The sequence below is a fragment of the Platalea leucorodia genome (assembly GCF_965183815.1).
Source record: "Platalea leucorodia genome assembly, chromosome: 9".
In the NCBI taxonomy this organism is placed as follows: domain Eukaryota; kingdom Metazoa; phylum Chordata; class Aves; order Pelecaniformes; family Threskiornithidae; genus Platalea; species Platalea leucorodia.
Genome location: NC_138831.1, coordinates 1,575,684 through 1,596,156, shown reverse-complemented (window position 1 = coordinate 1,596,156; position 20,473 = coordinate 1,575,684). Strand labels below are relative to the sequence as shown.

Sequence of the window (20,473 nt, the reverse complement as noted above, 5' to 3'; positions counted from 1 at the left end):
CTTGTTAGCAATTTTTAAAACACTTTTTTGTCCGTTTAAAGTATTATTCGAAGCAATCTTGAGGAAAAACCCCAACAGAGATAGGCAGGACAAAGCTCTCGCTTGGCTTCTGACACTTGCAGCACGCTGCATGGCAGGAAGCGAGAGCAAAGCGTGGCTGCGCGGGGAGGAGTTCCTGCCGAAAACCGAAGGAGAGGCAGAGGGACTCCTGTGTAGCAAAGGCTTCTCGCTGTCACGCCGAATATTAAGAAACCTCCTAAAATCTGGGTACAATACAAAGTACCTCATGGTGTGGTGTTGCTTCTTTGTGCATCATCAGGTAAGTGGACATTGGGGATCGTGTTACTTTTTATTGTTTGCCCGTGTGGCATTGTAGTAAGCTGAACTTGCACAGACACTGCTTCCAAGCGTGCCAGGATTTAAAATTGGGTATGCGTGAAACCAAAATGTTGCTCAGCAGGAATGTTTCCTTCTGTAAGGAAAGAAATTTGTTAAAAGTTTAGATAATATACTCTGATGTTCCCAATGGGATGGATGACTGTTTATTTTTCTCTGTGTATTGGTAGTTTATTGCTGCAGGATGGTGATGTTGCGGTTTTGGTTTTGCTTTTTTACCATACATGTGTAAACATCTCTGCCTCTGTCTCCTAGTGTGAAAATGAGGATTTGGGTTGATGCTAGGGTTTAAATGGGAACGTTTATAGCTATATGCATAAGTATATCCACTGTCGAAGTGAAAGCTGCAGCAGATCCTATTTACAGTGTGTTTACAGTGCATAATGATTCTGCTCTGCAGCATGTGTATGTGGTATCACCTGGAAAACGGGGTGCAGTTTTAGACATTGCACTTTGGAAAGGCGTGGACAGAAAAGTAGCAAGATGGATAATAGCTGTAGAAAACACAGCCTATGGAGAATGTTTAAAAGATTTAGTGCATGTTGTGTGTAGAAAAACAAGACTTGATAAGAGGTACGAGTATACAATTGTCTCCGAGTGTGTGGGAACAATTACAAAGTCGGTCCTTGTTCTCTGTATTTGCCAAGGGTAGCACAGGAATAAGTGGGCTTATTTCACAGCGAGGGAGATTTAGGTTAAATATTTTGGGGGGAAACGCTTCCCCGTTGTAATGTTCATTCAGCAGTAGAACAGAGTATACAATTACATTATAAAATCTGTCATTTCAAACTTGTCAGCATAATTTAGAAAGAGCTGCATTGTACACATTGATCTGTTTTATAAGTTGCAATGCTTAGCATTTAATACTTGATTGTTCTTAATGATTTGTGTGGGATTTTGGTTTTGGGCTGTTAATAACGTGAATGAGAGTAGCACATCAGGGTCACAGGTGCACAAATCTGATCTCTAACTTTGCAGGTCTAGTCCCAGTTGGTAGCATCCTTCCGCTTTTTGGAAAACTAGAGAGTTCCCTCTTATTTAAGAAGCAAAGTTACTTCAAAATATTCCTGTATATGTTGAATAAAACTGTACTCTGAAGTTCTTAGAAACACGTGATGAAGGTGGGGGCCTGTAGTGCGAGGCAAGCAGGTCAGGGATGTGCTCAAGGGCCTATATGCTCTTGGCTTTCCTGTGTAGAATGTGGCTTAGGTTATACTGAAGCTTAAGACTGGATTGTTAATTAGGAGATATATATATATAAAAAATTTTCTTTTTTTTACATTTGCTGGGGCAATTTTCAATAGTGAGAGAGATGGTCTGTGATAAATGTATTGCACAGAATGTTTTTAAGGTGTTATCTGGAATGCTTAATGCAGTTCTAACTTAAATCGTGTTTAAGAACGGTAAATCAAAATTACAGCAGGCTCAGAAAGTTTATTAAGACTGTCAGAGAACTGAAGAGCTATTCAGCTAGTGAAAACTAGTTTAATAGATGTTATACGTTTGAGTTCTCAGGTTTTTTTAAATAACTGAAGAATAGGATTGGTGATTACTAACTGCCATATTGTTAAATTGGTGTAGTCTTTTTGGGTGTACTTAATACGTATATTTGCTGTGGGTATGTATTTTAGATATCATACACTTGAAAAATTATAGCAGAAGAAATCTAATAAATGCCACAGTTTTCACGGAACACCAGGGAGATGCACGTTTGTGAAGTACAATCACACAGATTGTTTAGCGTCTACCGATATTGCTGAGCTCACTTTGAAATCTTTTAAGTTGGGTGCAAATTCTGCCTCCTGTTCTATATGCTTTGTCCAGAATGATTGACGTCTTTATCTCTTTGTCAATTTTGGTTGAAACTGGGCAACAAGTTTTACAAAAATAAAATAATTCAGGAACCAGGAGTCACAGGGATATCGGCCAATGTGCCTTGTTTCCTGAGAAATGGAGCTAAAGTGTTTGTGTGTGTGTGTGTTTATATGTATTGAACCCCAAAATAGATATAGCCACATGTAATTTTAGTAAAAGTGGTATTGTTTTTATCCGCAGAAAAATCTGGTTTGGGTGCAGCCGTTTTCTGTTCTGTGCGATGCTGCAGAGGAGCACTTGAGGCGTGTGGATCAAAAGCCCCGTGCAGGATCCTGTCTGTGGCTTTAAAGGGACAGCGGCATAACGATGCTGGGCGCGGGAGAGCGGGGGAAGGCAGACTAGCAGTACGGTATTGGAACAGTAAGGGATTACTGCAGTTTATGCAAACGTACGCCAGTTGGATGCTACGTGGAGACCTAGTTTATGGAAATTGTTCCATTCTGCTGTGTGTGGTTCTGGTACTGTGCACAGCATCAGCAATCCAAGCTCTCTTTCACATTGAGAAGCTCTGTTGGATTCTTAAAAATGAACAGTAAAACCCCCAAACCTATAAAATAAATAATATAATAAAAATAATAGTGTCACTTGAATGAATCTGCTTTTCAAGTGGGAAAATTTCATTGTGATTTTTGTTCCAAGGAAAAAAAGTCATCCCTCTTCCATACACAGATGAAGCAGTTATGGAACCAGAAGCGGTGGCTGACAGCTGTGACTAAATGGTCAACTGAGCAAGCCCCGGCCGTTGCTGTCCGGCCGGAGGAAGTCCCCGTGCCTTCCCGGGCACAAAACCTTTAAGGGTAGAGTTAGAGCATTAAAATAGCCTGACTTTGGTTACGCTTGCTTTTACAACTAGGCCTATAATAAACTCCCTCAACGCAAACTACAGGGCTGGGAACTGCAGCTTCATCACGTCAGCTTGCCAAGGGCAGAGGAGCCCAGGCGTTATTTGCGCGCTGACCGATTGCGTTACTTGAGGCCGCAAAGAGCTGGATCTGATGGATCCCACCTGAAAAGTGTTTGTGAGAAGAACAGCAGATGAATCTAAATAGTGTATGGACTCTTTCAAATTGCATCTTAGTTTTTATTTATATGCTAGGTGAATTCAGATTCCTTAGATATTGATTGTAAGTGTTAATTAAAAGCATAACTTATGTAGCAATCTTCAAGTTCTGACTGACAAAGGATCACGTAATGAAGATTGCTGTTCACTCATGTAACAAAGAGCTCCTACAGAGAAAGAAATATAACTCTGTGACTTATTTATCTGAATTTGATTCAGACTTTACAGTAAACTGTGAAAAAGTTTCAGCATGTTTAACTCTCTGCTAGATTCCAGTGGCTGATATTCTCCCCCGTCTTCCGAAAAGGGGAAGGAAGAAGGTTAAATAAAGATAGAATAAATACCAGTCCTCAAACAAAGCTGTGCTGATCCTTGTCCTTACAGCATCCCGTACATGCACACCCATTTCCTGTTGTTAGTGTTAAACACATTGAATATAACTTTCATTTCATTGTTCGCTTCAGTGGTCATTTTATATTACATTGACCGGAAAATCTCAAGTCCATCACAATAAGCGCTGTAGAAATAAAGCTGCTTCTTTGTGCTCAGAGAAGAGTGAAAGGGAGCTGCCGTTTTGTCTGGCGGAGATGTGCGCGGCTCCTCAGAAGTGCTGGGCTACCTAAGTTTCAGTGGCAGAGTCTTAAGTGTCCTAGAGGACCTTGCCTCCATTTCAGAGTTGTCTGCTGCGTTGTAACAGAATTAGAGCAGAGTCTGTTTTTTCATTTGTTCGTTTTGCTTGGGTCATCGAGAACAAGCGAGGGCTGTTGGGAGCACCAGTGCACAGGGAGCCTGCCAGCTCGGCACGCGCAGAGCGGGAAGCAGAACCGGCAAGGCTTCGTACCAGACGCGGCGCAGACTCTGCAATCGGGTCATCTCTGGCTGCTGCTCCCTCCAAAGGAGTAAAGCTTTTGTTTAGATTTTTCTTGAGATGAAACCTGTAATGTCTTTGGTATTCTGAACAGTAGAGGGCAGCGGAAATATACAGGGAAATCACTTTATTATCAAACTAAGGCATTTTAGGTTCTCTTTAGAGCTTAAGCAAGTTCTTTTTGCCAACATAACATAAAGAACTGTGATGTTGGAATGCAGGGTAACAAGCTCTGTTCTTTTTTTAAAATGTTGTATTAGAATTCAGTATTCTGAAATTATGGTCCCCAAAAGCACATGGTGCATTATTCAGCTAAAAAAAAAAAAAAGACACTGTGCTCTGGGAAAACCTGGGTTAAGATGCTGGTGTCTTCCCATGCCTTCCAGCTGTTAGGACTGTCAGTGGTACGGCCATGGAAGTGAAAGATAAGCAGGGAGGAATAATGGCACCGGCGTGAAGGTGAGCGGTAGGCCATGGTAAAGTGAAAAGAGGGCTGGCCTTAAGAGATGACAGGACATTCATCTCTCTCTGAGTGAGCTTAAAGGAGGGAATGAATTATCACTTGTTTGTGAAGCTGTAATTGGTTAGCTCTGAACCAGACTTGGAGGAACACCATATTCAACAGGAAATTCGGAGGTTTCTAGCTGGTTATTGCAGACAGACATGCTTCTGGGATTCATATGACGTGGTCTCCCTCTATACAGCCTTCCTTCTGGCACTGTGCATTGTATCAGCCAGGCCAGAGTTCTTTATTTTTGGCATCTGTACCTTTATTTCATCTTAGACACTTGAATGTCAGTGCAACAGTAACGTGATAAGATGGAAAATGGGTAATCCTACGCGAGGCTTATTCTTGTTTCAGGGTCAGGAGTGTTCTGGTTGAGGCTGGGTAACGTGACGCCGCCGAAGCCTGCTCTGTCATGTTATACCCCACCACCTGCGGCAGGAAATGTTAAATTAGCGATTATTCAACTAACCCTGAGATGGAAGGTTATTAATCTCTGCTTAGTAATTTTATACCCAATTTAAGCTGGATCCGAGGCATATTTTGTGAACTGAGTGATAACAGCAGGTGAGAAAAATGTTGAAGCGTTTAGTCAGAATTTCCTCCCGTTGTACTAGGAAGACCAAAATGCTTACCTTCTAATCTGAAATACTTTAACTTTCTTGTTTTCTGGCTGTGTCATCCTTGAAACTTCTGGAAATATTTTAAATTAGTCTGGAGAATTCAAATACTTCCCTCCCGGTCCCGTTTGTCATTATTTCTTTCATCCTACCTCACTTTTTGCATACCTTTTAACATCGATTTCATACTGTTTGTGCCTCAGCACTGGGCTCTGTGTCCCGACTCTGAATCCTTCATACTCCGTGATATAACTAACTGGGAGCTTGATACCTGTGAGATCATTTGAACGTGATTTGAAGTGGAAACAGTGCAAGCTTGAGACAGATCTTATACCAGAGAAGCAACAGCAGGTGGAGGTTTTGGAGTCATTAAAGGAGTAAGTGTGGCCTTGGCAAGTGGTATTTTTCAGGGCTTTTTAAGAGAGGGCTCAACATGTTATGGGTGGGTGTGGAAGTACTGACAGACTACAAAGGAAAAAAGATGAGAACTGTAGTGTCTGAATATTCTTTCGAATTTACCAGCTTCTGTACACGTTAGATATTTAAGAATTAGAAGGGTGCTTAGGATCGCTAGTATATTTGAATATATACATGTGGATTTTGCTGATAAAAATTATTTACGTATCAAGAGACTTTATAAGATAACTGGATTTTTTGAAGGAATGTTGTATAAAAACAGTGCGAGTAGAAATTCACGTGAAAGTCTGGATTATCGTTGGGAGTTCATGTCTTTATAGAAGGAAAATGATGGTATGTTCCTGCCTTATTCCCAGCTGCTTAAACACTGTGATTCCTAGTGCAGAAGGCCATCATCAGGCTTTTGATATGAAGGTTCCTTGCTCATTGAGAGAGCTCTCAGCTGGCTAAGGAGATATTGATTGCTTTTTAAAATGGGGGGAAGAAAAAAAAAAAAAACAAACAACCAAAAACCACACTGTAGAGCTGCTTTTCATGCAAACGTAGCCGGCCCTTTTGCGTGTGGCTTGAGCCTTTTCTGGCCTATGATGTTGGACTTGTTTGGTCTGTTGTCTCCTCTCCTTTCACATTGATCCCTTTGGGATTTTATTTTTGACTACACTTGATCTCTTCAAATTGTTTTTCTTTGGTTGGTTTTGGTTTTTAACTCCATCTGATAGAGATACTGTCCTTTGGGTTGTCCTTGATAATAGTATACCATAAACTGGAGAGGAGCATAAAACCCAGAACAGTGAATCCCTTCCTGCCTTCTCCTCACCAGTAAAAATGATAAAAAATTTTGTTGGCTAAATGGCTTTCCCTTTTCTGTATTATTGCAAATTTTATTTTTGTTTAGTTTAGGGGGGGTTATTTTTTGATTGAACTTGTATTACATAGAACAGACTTAGCAAAAATGCAGTGTTTATACATTAATAAATTAATGCGTGCATTGGGTCATTATTCCTGACCCAATTTTCTTTCATAAAAGTAGGCAATCCATTAGGAAATCATTCACATATAAAACAGAGACACAACATACGTGTACTTTCATGCCTTTTTAGATGTTTTCCTTTGAAAATGCAGTGCACGGTGATGCTCTATTATGAGAATTGGGATTGGGAGTCCACAATTGTTCTCATTATTGAACTCTGCAAAAAATATGTTAACTTGCATTTTTTCACCTCGAAATCCTTTTAAAGAAACTTTGAATTGTTACTGGTATGGAAAACTATTTCTTTAACTTAGACTTAACAATGTTTACCCAAATATTTTTTAGTTCGTTGTGTACTTCCCTCCCGCAAAATCTTAATAGGACATCCACAGGAACCGTAGTAGAACATGTTGTGGTATGTTTGTCTTGTTTTTCTTAAAAAATTGCATGAGATATATGTATTTGTATATGCAAGTATATATTGTATTTTTATATAACTGAGTGTATATATACCTATGCACCTCTACTTACCTATCTTTATTTAAACCACCGGTTAGAACTGCATTTTTTACAAAGGTGCTTTCTTCCAATTAGCAGTGTTGAAGTATGCCCACATGTATGTTCTGGAAAGACTAAGTTTTTTAGATATTTTCATATGAAAACAATTTGAAATACAGACTGATTAGACGGTTTTTAATTTTTCTTTATTTTGGACTTTTTGGTTTGGGGGGGGTGGAGAAGGTCTGTTTTGGTAGAATGAATGGATCCTCACTTGTTAAATGGATTTATGTATGAAAAAAGGGCTTAAAAAGTAAGTTGTTCTGTGTTTTATTTTGAAACAAGTCTGTCTATGACTTAGAAGGTTTAAGGATATTATGTGCTTATGCAAATATATTGTCTTGAACTATTATTTATTTTGATGCCAGTCAGTGCAGACACATTTCGAAGCAATTAGAATGGATAGATGATTTAGCAAAAGTCAGCGATTCTTCTGAAAAGCATTTCCTTCCCCGTCACAGGATGAATTTTTTTATCAAGCTATTTTTGTACATGTTTGCATTTCATCTCCCAGGTGGTAAAATATAAATCTCTGGTATTGATAACTAAAACCCTGTGATGGAGAGAGGATGTTGATCCAGCCTTCCTATAACAATGTCGTATTGCTCTAACTCCTTTAATTAAATCACTGCTTTGATATATAATTGGATATCTTACTTTCTCCTCTCCTGTGAGCTATTGGGAAGAGCCCCTCCCTGCCGCGCTCAGCCCAGGCAGCCTTCTGTCTCTGGGGCTGTAACCGCAGCCTTTTAGGCAGCCGTGCCCCAGGCCTGGGTCAAGAGTCAGACTTGTTGCACACCCAGTCATCCTGGTCTGGGGACTTAGGGGTTTGGGGGTTGTTGGGGGGGATTGTTTATTGTTGTTGGTTTTTGTTTGGGTTTTGTTGTTGTTTGTTTTGTTTTTGTTGTTGGTTTTGTTTGTTTTTGTTTTTGTTTTTAATTTCAAAAGACAAAAAAAAAAAGTGGGATAGAAAATGTTTTTCAGCCTACAGGTACACATTCAGATGCATGTAATGCGTCCGTGTGGTCAGTCAGAAAGCACAGGCACATCTCTTCAGAGTAGATGTTTGTTATTGGTATACTTTTTTCATGCAGACATGTACACCTTTTTTTTTAAGGTCTACAAATGTTGTGCAGAAAAGGGGAGTTATCAAAACATTGCAAGCTGTCCTTTTTTTTCCCCAGCAAGGCAAACATCTTCGTAACATTTTTCAATTTACTTTGTTTCAAGTGCATACGAATTCTAATCAAGAAATACTGTGCAGTGAGATAGCAGGTGGCATTTGTCCATTGCTCGTAGCATGATATGGAGTAACCACAGTATTTTGTATTTAATAAAATGCTGCGGTATGGCATTACTCATGTAGTTAATGTACACTGGAGATAATAAGTGATCGTGTCTAGTGTAAGGGTAGCATACTACCTTTTAATTCTATTTTTTTCATGTTATTACTCTGAATTTAAAATAGGGATGGGTTCTAATTGGATAGTTCACTTCAAAACTTCAGGAATATTCACATTAATAGCTTTAATGCACTTCATAAGTACCAAGACAGGGCACACTAATGGTCATGTGTCTTACAACTTTATCCCTGTTTCATAGTATTCATAGTATTTTGGGGCCTCTTACTGGATTTTAATTAAAACAAAACATGATACAGTCTCTAACTGGACATGGTTCTGATAAAACAACATGCGTACGCAGTATGTTAGAACGTGATTATGTATTACACGTGTAAGGAACATAACGTGTACAAATAATTCAGGCATGCTCAGGTATCCATGAGGGCCTCAACTTTTCTGTCCCTTGACATGTTTGTGGTTAAATCTTCTGCAACTTTCTGTGAGATCTCTGCACGGGTAAACCCGGGGCCTTGGTAGTCTATGTCACCTTCATGTAGCACGCGCGGAGTGGGCTTTCCTTCTCCCTGTTGCACATGCTTCTGCAAGCCATATAGTCCTAAAAAAGCTATTAATTTGTATTAAACCTGGTGATTGCTACAGCCATAGGTAACTGTAAGAAATATTGACAAGAACTGGGGATACTTCGTGTGCAAGGTAATAAAATGGAATTGAGAAATCAGTCCTTTCTCCCTAGTGCTGTGCCTGGGCCAGTGCAGGTGTCACGTTGAATAAAGATTCACACATGTGTTTTGGCTTAACATAGTCTTGCGTGACAATATAAGCTGGTACGAAAAATCTACCGTAAGATGATATGATGCAGTTAGGAATTGTTCGATATGTTTATTTGTCATTCAAGCAATACATGCAATAGATAGTTGAACCTCTCAAGAGCACTGCCTACTTAAATTCTTTCAGGAAGTTCAACTTTTTCATTAATGTGCTCCTTAACTGATTTCAGTATTTGGGCTATAAATTAATTTTATCAAAGATCCTTGGCTTTGCCGTGAAGCTCATTCCACTCTAAACGTGTGCGATACATACAATGCTTTATCACGTAATTCTTCTGGATTCATCCCAAAGCTATTGCACTCTATTTCTAGGATCTTTTGTGAAAGGAATACACACCAAATTGTTGAGATCAAAATGGAGTCAAGTTTGGGTTACTTGATGTGCTGTGTGATTTAAAACATAAAGTGGAGAGCAACATTTAAGGGGTAATTTTCTGCAACATGAGAGATTCAGAGGTCAGCTGCGTTGTGCTATGGCAACCGAGACAGGACTTGTAACTCCTTTGGGGAAAAGATGCTCACAAAGAGCAGGGATTAATTTAATGAGCACCTTAGCTCCCTGCGCAATATCTGCTGCAATCTTTGCTTCTAATCCACATATTATGGGCAAAGAAATTTATCTGGTAGCTCAGTTATTGGAATTTTTTTTTTATGGTGTTCCCCCCCTTCCCCTATTGATAATATCCCTTGAAAGTCTTAGAAAATTAAAACATTAATCTTAACTGCAGTGGTTGATGATATTTAACAATTTCTGTATGAAATGTCTTGCATAGCTGCTGGGACAAATGTACAAAGAACATAAATAGTATAATACTTGCAAACTTCCGGGTAACAAGAATAGGACGATGTACATGTAGTTAGGTAGATTATTTTTGTGTGTGTTAACTTTTCAGTAAGTAGAAGTGCTAAAATAAAGTGAGGAGTGATCCTTTGATTAGCACAATAAGGTATAAGGGTAGAGCAAGCTTCACCTACTCTGTGGAGGCTGTCCCAGCTTCATTCAATATGTAATCGCTTTTTTTACAATCTACCTGCCTTTTCATCCCTTTTGGTGTGTACCTCACCGTCGGTACGGATTTGTTCCTCGTGAGTGTGTTGAGATTCAGTTATATAACCAAAGGGGTTGTCTCTAAATTAATTATGAGCATGTTAATATTTACTGCTAATGCATTTTGTGCTGAACAGCCTTGCCTTGGGCGCTTGTCCTCACGAACACTGCTCTGTCCGCGACACCGCTGTGGTGTGGACCCGTATAGCCACGTTGCGCGCAGTAGTCAGGAGCCCGCACAGTTGTGTAACTGTCCCACAATGCCCGGGTGTCAGCTCTCCTTCAAGTTCACTTGAATCCTGTAGCCTCGCCAGCATGCTCGTACTTCATATTACGTAGTTTGTAGTCTCAATCCGCTTTCATCAGAGCTGGCCTGTGTTGGAAATGCCACGTTCTGTCTTATTCTGTAGCCATGTGGCCACCAGTAAGAGTCTTTTGATCAGTTATTAACAAAGGAGCTGCCTGTTTGGGGGGTGTGTGGTTATTTGTCACACTGGTAACAATGAAATTGCATCTATCCTACTGTTCTATTATAGAAAATGTTTGTTATCGTTCCAAAATGCATGGTATTTAGAGACAAGGTTTTGTTTGGTTTTGTTTGGTTTTGTTTGGTTTTAATTTGACCTATTGAGTATTGGGAGCACATACTCCTAATCAAGCACCTAACTTACTTTTTTTTTCTTTTGGTGATGGAGTAATACTTTTTATTGTATTACTATATTGATTGTTTTGGAATTAAATTTTACTCTAATATTTTGCAGACTGAGGCTTAGGTTTACACCATTTTTATACATGCATAACTAAATGTGTCACACTTAAACCAACACCAAAGCAAGCTGTGAATGCGGTTGCATCCCGTCCATCTGGGCACCAGCATCACCATTAGTATAGATTCCGGTATACCAGATCCATACACCATTTGAATTCGCCCTTCTCTTGTAGAAATCTGTATTCCAAATATAAACACCTTTCATTTTGATTTAACCTCTATCCACTGTGTGGGAGGGATGGTACCTTTTAGTTTTGTAATTTCTTGTTTGCAAAGTAAAGACTCAGTGTTGACTTGGGTGGAACCAATATATAATTTTTTGAGGAAAAACTAAAGGATACGTGCATTTGTATCTACAGAAGTCTAATTAGGTTTGGAGAATAGTCTGCAACATGTTCACTAGGATCTTGGGAAATGTTACCCTCTGGGCAAAGTACAGATTTTATCCCTGTTTTGTGTTTTTAATCATGAATTCACATTGACTAACCCTAGAATAATAATTCAGATTAGTTTATCCCGTGGAAAAGACCCCCAACCTTATAAAACACCACTAGAGAATAAACAAACATAGTGTTATTTCAGATATTTCTGTTTGTTGCTCAGTGTGGCCTGGTCCTGAAATTTCTGTGTTCTGTTCTGTCTTTTAACTTGTTGCTAAAAGCCTGTACTATAATGGTGAGAGGGATTTGATTGTGCATACTCTGAGGGTGAAGAATTACTTTTCATAAGACACTTCTCGTTGTGTAATGTGGTTAGAGAACTCAGGATCCAGTTTCTGTTTCTGAATAATACTGGTGTTAAAACACAGCTGTCCTTGACTTTAAAATTATTATTGTCAGAAAACAGACAAGTTTCCTAAAAAATAGCAAAATTGTATTTAAATATGATTACACAAGTCAAAGATCTGCTGAAAACTAGTGAATAAATATAAAAAGTTTCAACAGCTACCGTTTTAATTTTAAAACAGCATGAAATAAAAACTTCTGGATTTTATGCTAAATGTTCCTTTATTCATCAAAGACAGTTCTCAGAAACCATATGCTTGACCTAGTAGATGCAACAGTGGTTTTACTGGCTTGATGGAGTAAAACCTCCAGGCTTCAGAAGAGCTCATGATGTGGGTACTGGGGAGGGCGTATAGCTTGTTTTGGTTTGGATGGGGTTTTTTGTTTGTTTGCTTGCTTTAAATTATTAATTAAAAAAAATACTGGCACAATGTGCAGCTCCTGCCTTTTAGCTGAGCTTTGGTCATCTCGTAAGATAGGAGCTCCATATGGCATCTGTGTGGAGTATTTTGTTCTTTAAATTGCTAGTCTTTGACTTCTGTAGACTGGAACCTAAATGCCAGCTCTTAGTATCCGTGAATGCTTATCTCCAGTTGACAGTGGAAGACAACACAGCTGGATAAATAAGGATCGTGTGTTCTGTGACTTCTCTTGTTTCCTACATCTTCCTGGCCTGGTAGAAGAGGCAGGGCTCCGTTAAATGAAATTTCATATTTCTTGTTTGAAGGGCGTGAAGATTAATCTTGTGGTGAACGTGTGAAATGACATCAGGGAGGGCTTGCCATTTTCCAATATAGAGCAGAATGCACTCGCTGACATGGATATTGAAATCCAAATATATGTTAATTTAAGCCCTGCGGCACATTTCGTCTATTATCCTCACTATGTAATATTGACTGTCTGAGAATAGTACTTGATTGCTGAATGTATGTTTTGAAAAATCTAAGTATAGGCTTTCGACACAAAAGGCAAGTTTCTCCTTCTGACAGTTTGATTAGTTACAAAAGTTAATACCAAGTGCCAAAGGACAACTTACAATATGCAATCATTACTTGTGCTTTTAGTTGTGCTTAACTGAAGTGAACCTAGCTGTGAGCAGAAAAAGAAACGTTAATTTACTAATGTGCTAATAAGTAGCTTTTGAACTTGTGAAAATAGAGCTTGTATTCACATTCATGGTGATTATAATGATGAGAGAAAATAATTAACTATATATACACTCACATATATATGTGTGTGTGTATGGCTTTATGTATACCTGTTTCAGGACCAGACTAGTGGTAGTTGGTACTATTTGTCAAAACTGAGCTTTTCTTTTCATTTTGTTTTCTAGAAGAAACGAAAACAGAGTGCTCAAGATGAAGATACAATCAGTATCTGCAGCCTGGATACAAGTGTAAGTAATTTTGTTTTCCTTTTTGTCTTCCTCCCCACCCCCTCGAATTAAAATATGGCTATTATGCGTGCTCTGAAACAAACCCGTTCATCTTTTCAGCTGTATTGTTTTCATACACAGCATGAATAACTTGTTCTGCTTATTAGTAAAAATTTAAATCTATCACTGCTTTTCATTTTTTTGTGGTAAAACTTTTAAAGACAAAAATAAAAAGTCAGAATGACAGTTTATTGTAAAGCAGCAAATCTCTTATTAGTCAATAATTATCAGGATAAAAGGGCATTGTGAATGCAGGACTTAAAACAGACCTTTTATCCCATCGCATGGCTGTCTGAGAGATTTTATTTCAGTTATGTCAGTGGTGGTTAATGCTGGCGGTGTGAAGCTGTGTAACGTCAGATTAATGCAGTTGAGACCTACACGCGTCACTGAAGTGACGCGCGCATCACATACAGCTATGCCGTTCTGCCACGCGCTGCAGGTGGGAAGAAGCCATCAGAAAACGTTTTATATAAATTGTGCAGTTTTTAACGTCTGTGCTTTTCCGTATGAAGAGACTGTTTCTGACTTGTGAATTTTTTAATTTTTTCTGTAAGTAAAGGTGAAATATTGACTTGTTGTCTGAGTTGGTAAAACTGGTTTTATTATTTTTAAAAAACCTACTCCAGTGACTGATGTCTGCTTACTTTAAAAATAAGCTATAAGGACCAAACTCTTTCTGTTGATTTTGGTGGGAGTTGAATCAAAGTATTAATGGGTGTAATTACGCGGTAAACCGCAACGCGTGTTGTTTTTCATGTCAAGTTGTGACATAAGGGTAGACTTGCATTTAGCCTTTCCAATCCATGGGACTAGAATAGATGTGGGAAAATTTGCCATTCCTTCTGTTCAATGTTTGTATCGTCATTTTCAGTGTTTTGTTTACAGTCAGCTGTTGAACCAGTTTTCACTTTCCATACAACATTTAAGGGTTCGTCTGCCTGGGTGGCTGCAGACAAATGCAAGCTCTTTTAGGCACGTCAGGTGGGCTGGGTAGAATCCAGCACTGTTTGGGAGATCATAACCCACAGTAGCCTGACCTTGTCTGTTAGGTCATACTTTAATGTTAGTTAATCGCTTTGGACCTTACATTGGGCATAACTTCAAAGGAATTGTGATTCCTTTGAAGGAATTATTATTCTTCAAGGAAAATTTGAAATTGTTGACTATTTATTCTGGACAAATTGATAGCTTTTTAGACGTCTGACTCTGACCTGGGATGGCGAATGCTGGTTTTAACTATTTTCATCTTTCTGTAAAGAGTATGTATTCTATTCTTGCATAATTAAGGCAATTATGTAAAATTCTCTTGTGTAGAAGCTGACGTAAGGAAACGCTGTCAATCGCGTGCTGCAGCCACTGCTGCACAGGCTTCAGAGGCGTCGCCTCAGGGATGTGCCGCCTCTTTGTACTTGCCAGTGGAAAGACGTGGCCCTCTTCTACTCTGTCTAAAGTTTCCCATTTGTGTAAAAGCATCTGTTCATCGCCTTTGCCCAGGAGAGAGTGGGGGTGGCAAAGAAAGAGGATATTAACTATTTAAAAACTGGAGTTGCTTCATACCTTGGAAAGCAACATCCATATGGGTCTCCTGCCAGCTTACATAATCTGTCTACAATCTTTTTATAAAAATAGATTTTATTTTTTTTTTTGTATGACTGACCATTGCCAGACACACCTGCCTTTTTGCAGGAGAATCCGTCACAAAGACAGAATTGCCTTTCGCAGGCAATGCTGCTTGGAGCTTTGCTGACTCAGGACAAGGACTGGCAACCTAAGCATGTTAAATGATCTTTGTAGTTGTTTAGTGATCTGGACTGGTATTGATGCTTCAGGAGTTGATAAACTGGCTTATTAAACTGACTGGTTGGTCTTGGCTCGTTTTATTGCCAGCTTAAAGAAGTGGATTTGTAAATCGCCTCAATGTCAAATAGTTTGCGATAACTTGTGGCAGATGTGGCCCGCAGACTGTGAGGCTGAGTGCATGAATATACGAGGCCGCTGAGGTCTGTATTGAAATGAAAATGTATATATTATCCAACATGCTTTTTTCCACCAGAACGCTTACCTTGTGTTCAGTCTATACAGTTAACTCAGCCTGTAGTGTGTTTCATGCTTGTTCTTTTAAAACGGTTGTATGTTCTAGAGTGATCTCAATATGCATATTGATTTACAGACATTATGTAATTAGCATGGCCTACACAAATTTTAGTTTTTATAAATGTCCTTTTATAGCTCAGAGAGTTGGGACAGAGAAACCAAGACAGCTTTAAAGATCCTAGAGGGCTAAGTACTTTTTTGTGTTGAGAACACCCCCCTAGAGCTCTACAATTCTCTGTATTCCTCCTTGTGCAGACACTATATCTCTCCTTACTTAAATTCCGAGTTGCTTCCAGATTTTTTCTGCCTGTGCTTTCACCCCTTGTTGCTGCTGCCACTTTTGTTCTTTTCTGATACCCAGACTTCGAAAGGTGTGTCTTCAGTCTGTGCAGCCGCCTCCTGCGCCTGGTGGAGTGCTGGAGGAGTGCAAGGGTTTGTGCTCCTGGGTCCCGGTCACGTAGCCCGCTCTGCCGCTGTGCTCCGTGCCTTGCTTGGAAACAGGCTGTCCATTTAGCTTCTGCAGGCCCAGTGCTCTTTGGGAATTTGGGACTGTTAGCTACAGTTAGTATATCATATTAAGCAAAGTGGTGATGGACACTGTTATCTGGAGATTTTTACGTAGAGCACTCAGCAAGGTAGTTAAAAGCAATGTATTTTTAATGGCCGTTGCAAAAGGGGTAACTGCAAAGTAGCTGGAATCTTGTCATGGTGATAGATGATACGACGTGCCTCATGAATCCCAACTCTATAAAATCGTAACTAACTCAGGAGGTAGCCAGAGCAAAAAGCTGGTAAAACCTAATACAAAACTGGCGCTTTTCAGAATAAAATTACACTTACTTAAGAAAAATCCTGTTCAGAAGAAGAAAGAAGGTAAAATTCTGTATGCAAAGCCTCAGAAGAGTTTTATTTGTTTTGGTTATATAGAACAGTTGTTATTACTGAAAATAAAACTCTTCCAAATGGTCATTTATTAGTGCATTCTGAACTGGAGAAGTCTTACTGCTTATCTGTCTACTTGCAAGTTAATAAAATATGCCCCAATATAAAATACAAACAAAAAGTTACCCGGACTTAAGCTACGTTTGCATACACTGCATCAGAGTTCATTAATTTTGATTGCTTTTAGTGCTGAGTGAACATTTGTTAGGTATTTGAGAGTCAATATAACTGAAACATTCTTTGACCTAATTAAACTTAATTATAAACTCAATAATATTTGATTGCTAAGGTATGGTGAGATAGCTTTGAAAAGCTTAGAGAGGATTACTTCTACATCAGCTTATCAGAGTTGAGATAATTAAAATATATATTGTATCTGGGTCTTTTTATTTCTATAAACTCTGGTCTCTTGCATGTTCGTGTGTAAAAGGCCTTCAGCTTGCCCTGTAAGATGTATACAATATGTTTGAATTATGCATGACATTTTAATACTGCTCTGTCGCATAGACGGTCAGTGCTCCATCTGGATTCAGACTTTATTACAAAGTGACTGTTCTTAATCCATTATTAATCCATCGCATGATTGTTATAGACTAGACGCTGTCTGCTGTTGGGTATTATTTCAAGTACTGTAATGTCATTTATCTTAAGGCTATGTTTTGTTATTCTCTTGCTATTTCTCATTAAACAAGGCCTACAAGTGCTCTATTGGAAAAATGTATAAACTGCTGCTTACGCTGCATTCTTTTTTTTTTTTTCCGCATTCTGGAATGATCTCAGACTTCCTGTGTAGTGGTGCAATACAATTGCTCTTATGTCAACAGCTTCTCAGAATTCGGCTAATTGTTCCAGTAAGTGTCACAGGTTATTCTGGTGAAGATAGCAAATGTGTGATCAAGTTGGACATCTGCAGTACAAATCTGTCTATACAAATATGCCAAATTCTGTGGAAACGTGGACCAAACTGTCTTGAAACATACTTATGCAGCTGGGAACTGAGTAAGAAAATGGTCTCTTGCATGAATTCACCCAGTTTCTAGAAATTAAAGCTGATCTTTAGGTACTTTAAATGAAGTATGGTTATTTAAGTTTCTTCAAGGTTTAACTAAAACTATAACAATATCTTACTGTGACGCGCTAGCATCTATTTGTCTGCTCTTATTTAAATTTCTTACAGTACAGACCTCAGGGAAATTGTTCCCTTTTATTTTTTATTTTCAGAAATTGGATGTGGATGAAAAAATACTTTGACTAATGAACATATATGGCAAATTCCGTACAACTCTGCCCCTATGCAGGACTATTAAACAATCCTGTATGTATTAACACACAGATCTATCAGTGTCTGTACTTGGTCTTTTAATCGTTGGTGCTTTGGTGATAGATTCATCTTGCCTACCTTTTGGCAGCTGTATGAGTTAGTTATCTAGATTTCCTTTATACTTTTGAGATTTGGATCTTGTTTGGACAAGGACATGTAAGAGAGATCGGCTGAATCTTCCCTTGATACTGTCTGTGAAATGTGTTTTGCAGCAAAGGGAAGATACTACAGAAGAGACTGGAAGGAAAATATAGTTACAGGCTGCAGGGAGGTTGTTGGGACATGTGTGCCTTGTGCAAGAATGCATAAACTGGTGTGCTGCTGAGCTCATGGTACAGCTGCAGGACTGTTTGTATCCTTTCCTAGCATTCCCTTTTCTAGTTCTTTTTCTCCTCTCCTTCAGGTTATTGGCATGGATGTCCTTTTAAATAGAATAGACTAGACTATTTCAGTTGGAAGGGACCTACAAGGACCTAGTCGAACTGCCTGACCAATTCAGCGTGGTCCAAGTTAAAGCCTATTATTACGGGCATCGTCCAAATGCCTCTTAAACACTGACAGGCACGGGGCATCGACCACCTCCCTAGGAAGCCCGTGGCGGTGTTTGACCGCCCCCTCGGTAAAGAAATGCTTCCTCATGTCCAGCCTGAGCCTCCCCTGGCGCAGCCTTGAGCCGTTCCCACGCGTCCTGTCCCCGGATGCCAGGGAGAGGAGCTCAGCACCTCCCTCTCCGCTTGCCCCCTCAGGCAGCTGCCGAGAGCCAGGAGGTCGCCCCTCAGCCGCCTCCTCTCCAAAGGAGAGGAGCCCAGAGCCCTTAGCTGCCCCTCACAGGACACGACTGCCAGCCCCTTCCCCAGCTTTGCTGACCTCCTCTGGGCGCATCCAGTACCTTCACGTCCTTAAACTGGGGGGCCCAGAACTGCACACAGTACTGAAGGCGAGGCCGCAGCAATGCTGCAGACAGTGGGACAATCATCTCTCCGGGCCGGCTGGTTGTCCTGTGTCAGATGCACCCCAGGGCGCCGGTGGCCCTCCTGGCTGCCAGGGCACGCTGCTAGCTCGTGCTGAGCCTGCTGTCGACCAGCACCCCAGATCCCTTGCTGCAGGGCCACTTGCCAGCCGCTCCTCTCCCAGTACCGCTGTATCTATGGTTTCAGTGCTGCTGTACTGGACGCAGCTAATAATGGCGGAATCGATCCAGTTGAACACTTGTCTGGTCCTGCTCCACAGAAGATCAGTAAGTAGCAGAGTTGCTGAAGTCATGTGCAAAACAAGGGAAGACCTTAAGGGGTTTCCTTCGTCAAAGTACGTAAGCCTGTAGTTTGGCTGACTTCTGAGTGTTTGAATAGTCTCATCGAACTAACGGCTGCAAGTCAGAGGAGCTGGCTTTGAATGCCTGAAGGTGGATAAGCCTCATCAAGTGTGCTTCACTGAATTGCAGTAGGATCTGTAGAATTTAAGTTCCATGCATCTTGTATCTCTGAAGAGATACATCTGAACCGAAGGAAACACGTCCACTTGCTATTTATGATCTTGACTAAAAAAGGCAGAGTTAGACTAAACAAGTTGTTGTACTGTTAAGACATGGAACAGTAGAGGAAAAAGCAGTAACACGAATTCCAGAGCTAAGGATTATTGATATGTGCGTAAAGATAGAATAAACAGTAAAAATGAAATAGAAATGCCTGAGTGGAGGGGAAAAAAAAGATAAATTCAGTTTATTTTGTATGCCTTTTCCTCTGCTTTGAGATTCTTTCTTTCTGCAGTTCTTGGCTTTCTGCAATCTTTGAGGGGGAAATAAAGCAAGATTTTGTTGGGAACTCGTTAGTTCCTAGAAAGCAGTTTTTCTTCTAATCTTTTTTTGGTTTGGAGTTTTTTTGTAATTGGGTTTGGTTTGTTGGGTTTTTTTGTTTGTTTGTTTTTTTCCCCTGGTGAGGCATGCTCAGGTGATGTTCCTAAACGGAAAATATGCATAACTGTGGAGCAAAACAGACATTGTGAAACCCCTTACAGGAATCCAGGGTTGCTTCTCAGATATTGCAAAGCTGTCGCTTATACTTTTGCCATCTGTTTCAATTGTTGATCAGATCTTAAATTGTGATAAAGTCTTGGGAGCTGTGGAGGACTTGTGGTATGAAACTGGAAAGAGATTATACCAGTTCTTAGATTTAGTGTGTTTTGGCGAGATTAACCATGGTCATGCAAATTTTTTCTTCCCTTGACTGTAACGACAAAAGAGAAGAAAATGAACTAAGTTTTTGTCTCCAAATCAGAAATGTTTCATTCAAAAGATCCATTCAGGTGGTATGCTTTGCTCCTAATGACAGGACATTCCCTGACTGAAAAATATATGGGACAAAAGAGAACTTTATCTTCAAGAAATACAAAGAACATTACATTTCTGTAATGCCAGCTACACTTTGGCTATGCCTCTAGAAGTCATATTTTTGACATCTGCACATAACACTCTATTTTTCTGTATGATTCAGTCAAAAGTAGTATACGTAAGTCTGTGTTAGATTGAAAATAATTAGTTTGGATAGTAATAATACTACGTTAGGTTCAGTTCAGTCTGGCTGCCTGGTTATTAACTGAGGGTCCTAAATGAGCCTTGCA

At 39.7% G+C, this 20,473-nt stretch overlaps 1 protein-coding gene across 1 annotated transcript in view; it reads left to right on the top strand.

The window, feature by feature from the left end:
• The first annotated feature begins 207 nt into the window (after positions 1-207).
• Positions 208-20,473, top strand: part of ARHGEF3 (Rho guanine nucleotide exchange factor 3) — a 74,938-nt gene continuing 54,672 nt past the window's right edge. Inside the window, exons 1-2 of the mRNA XM_082321652.1 lie at positions 208-319; positions 13,396-13,458. Of these exons, the coding sequence (XP_082177778.1) occupies positions 287-319; positions 13,396-13,458 (96 nt within the window). The 5' untranslated portion in view covers positions 208-286. The remainder of the gene's footprint in view (positions 320-13,395; positions 13,459-20,473) is intronic.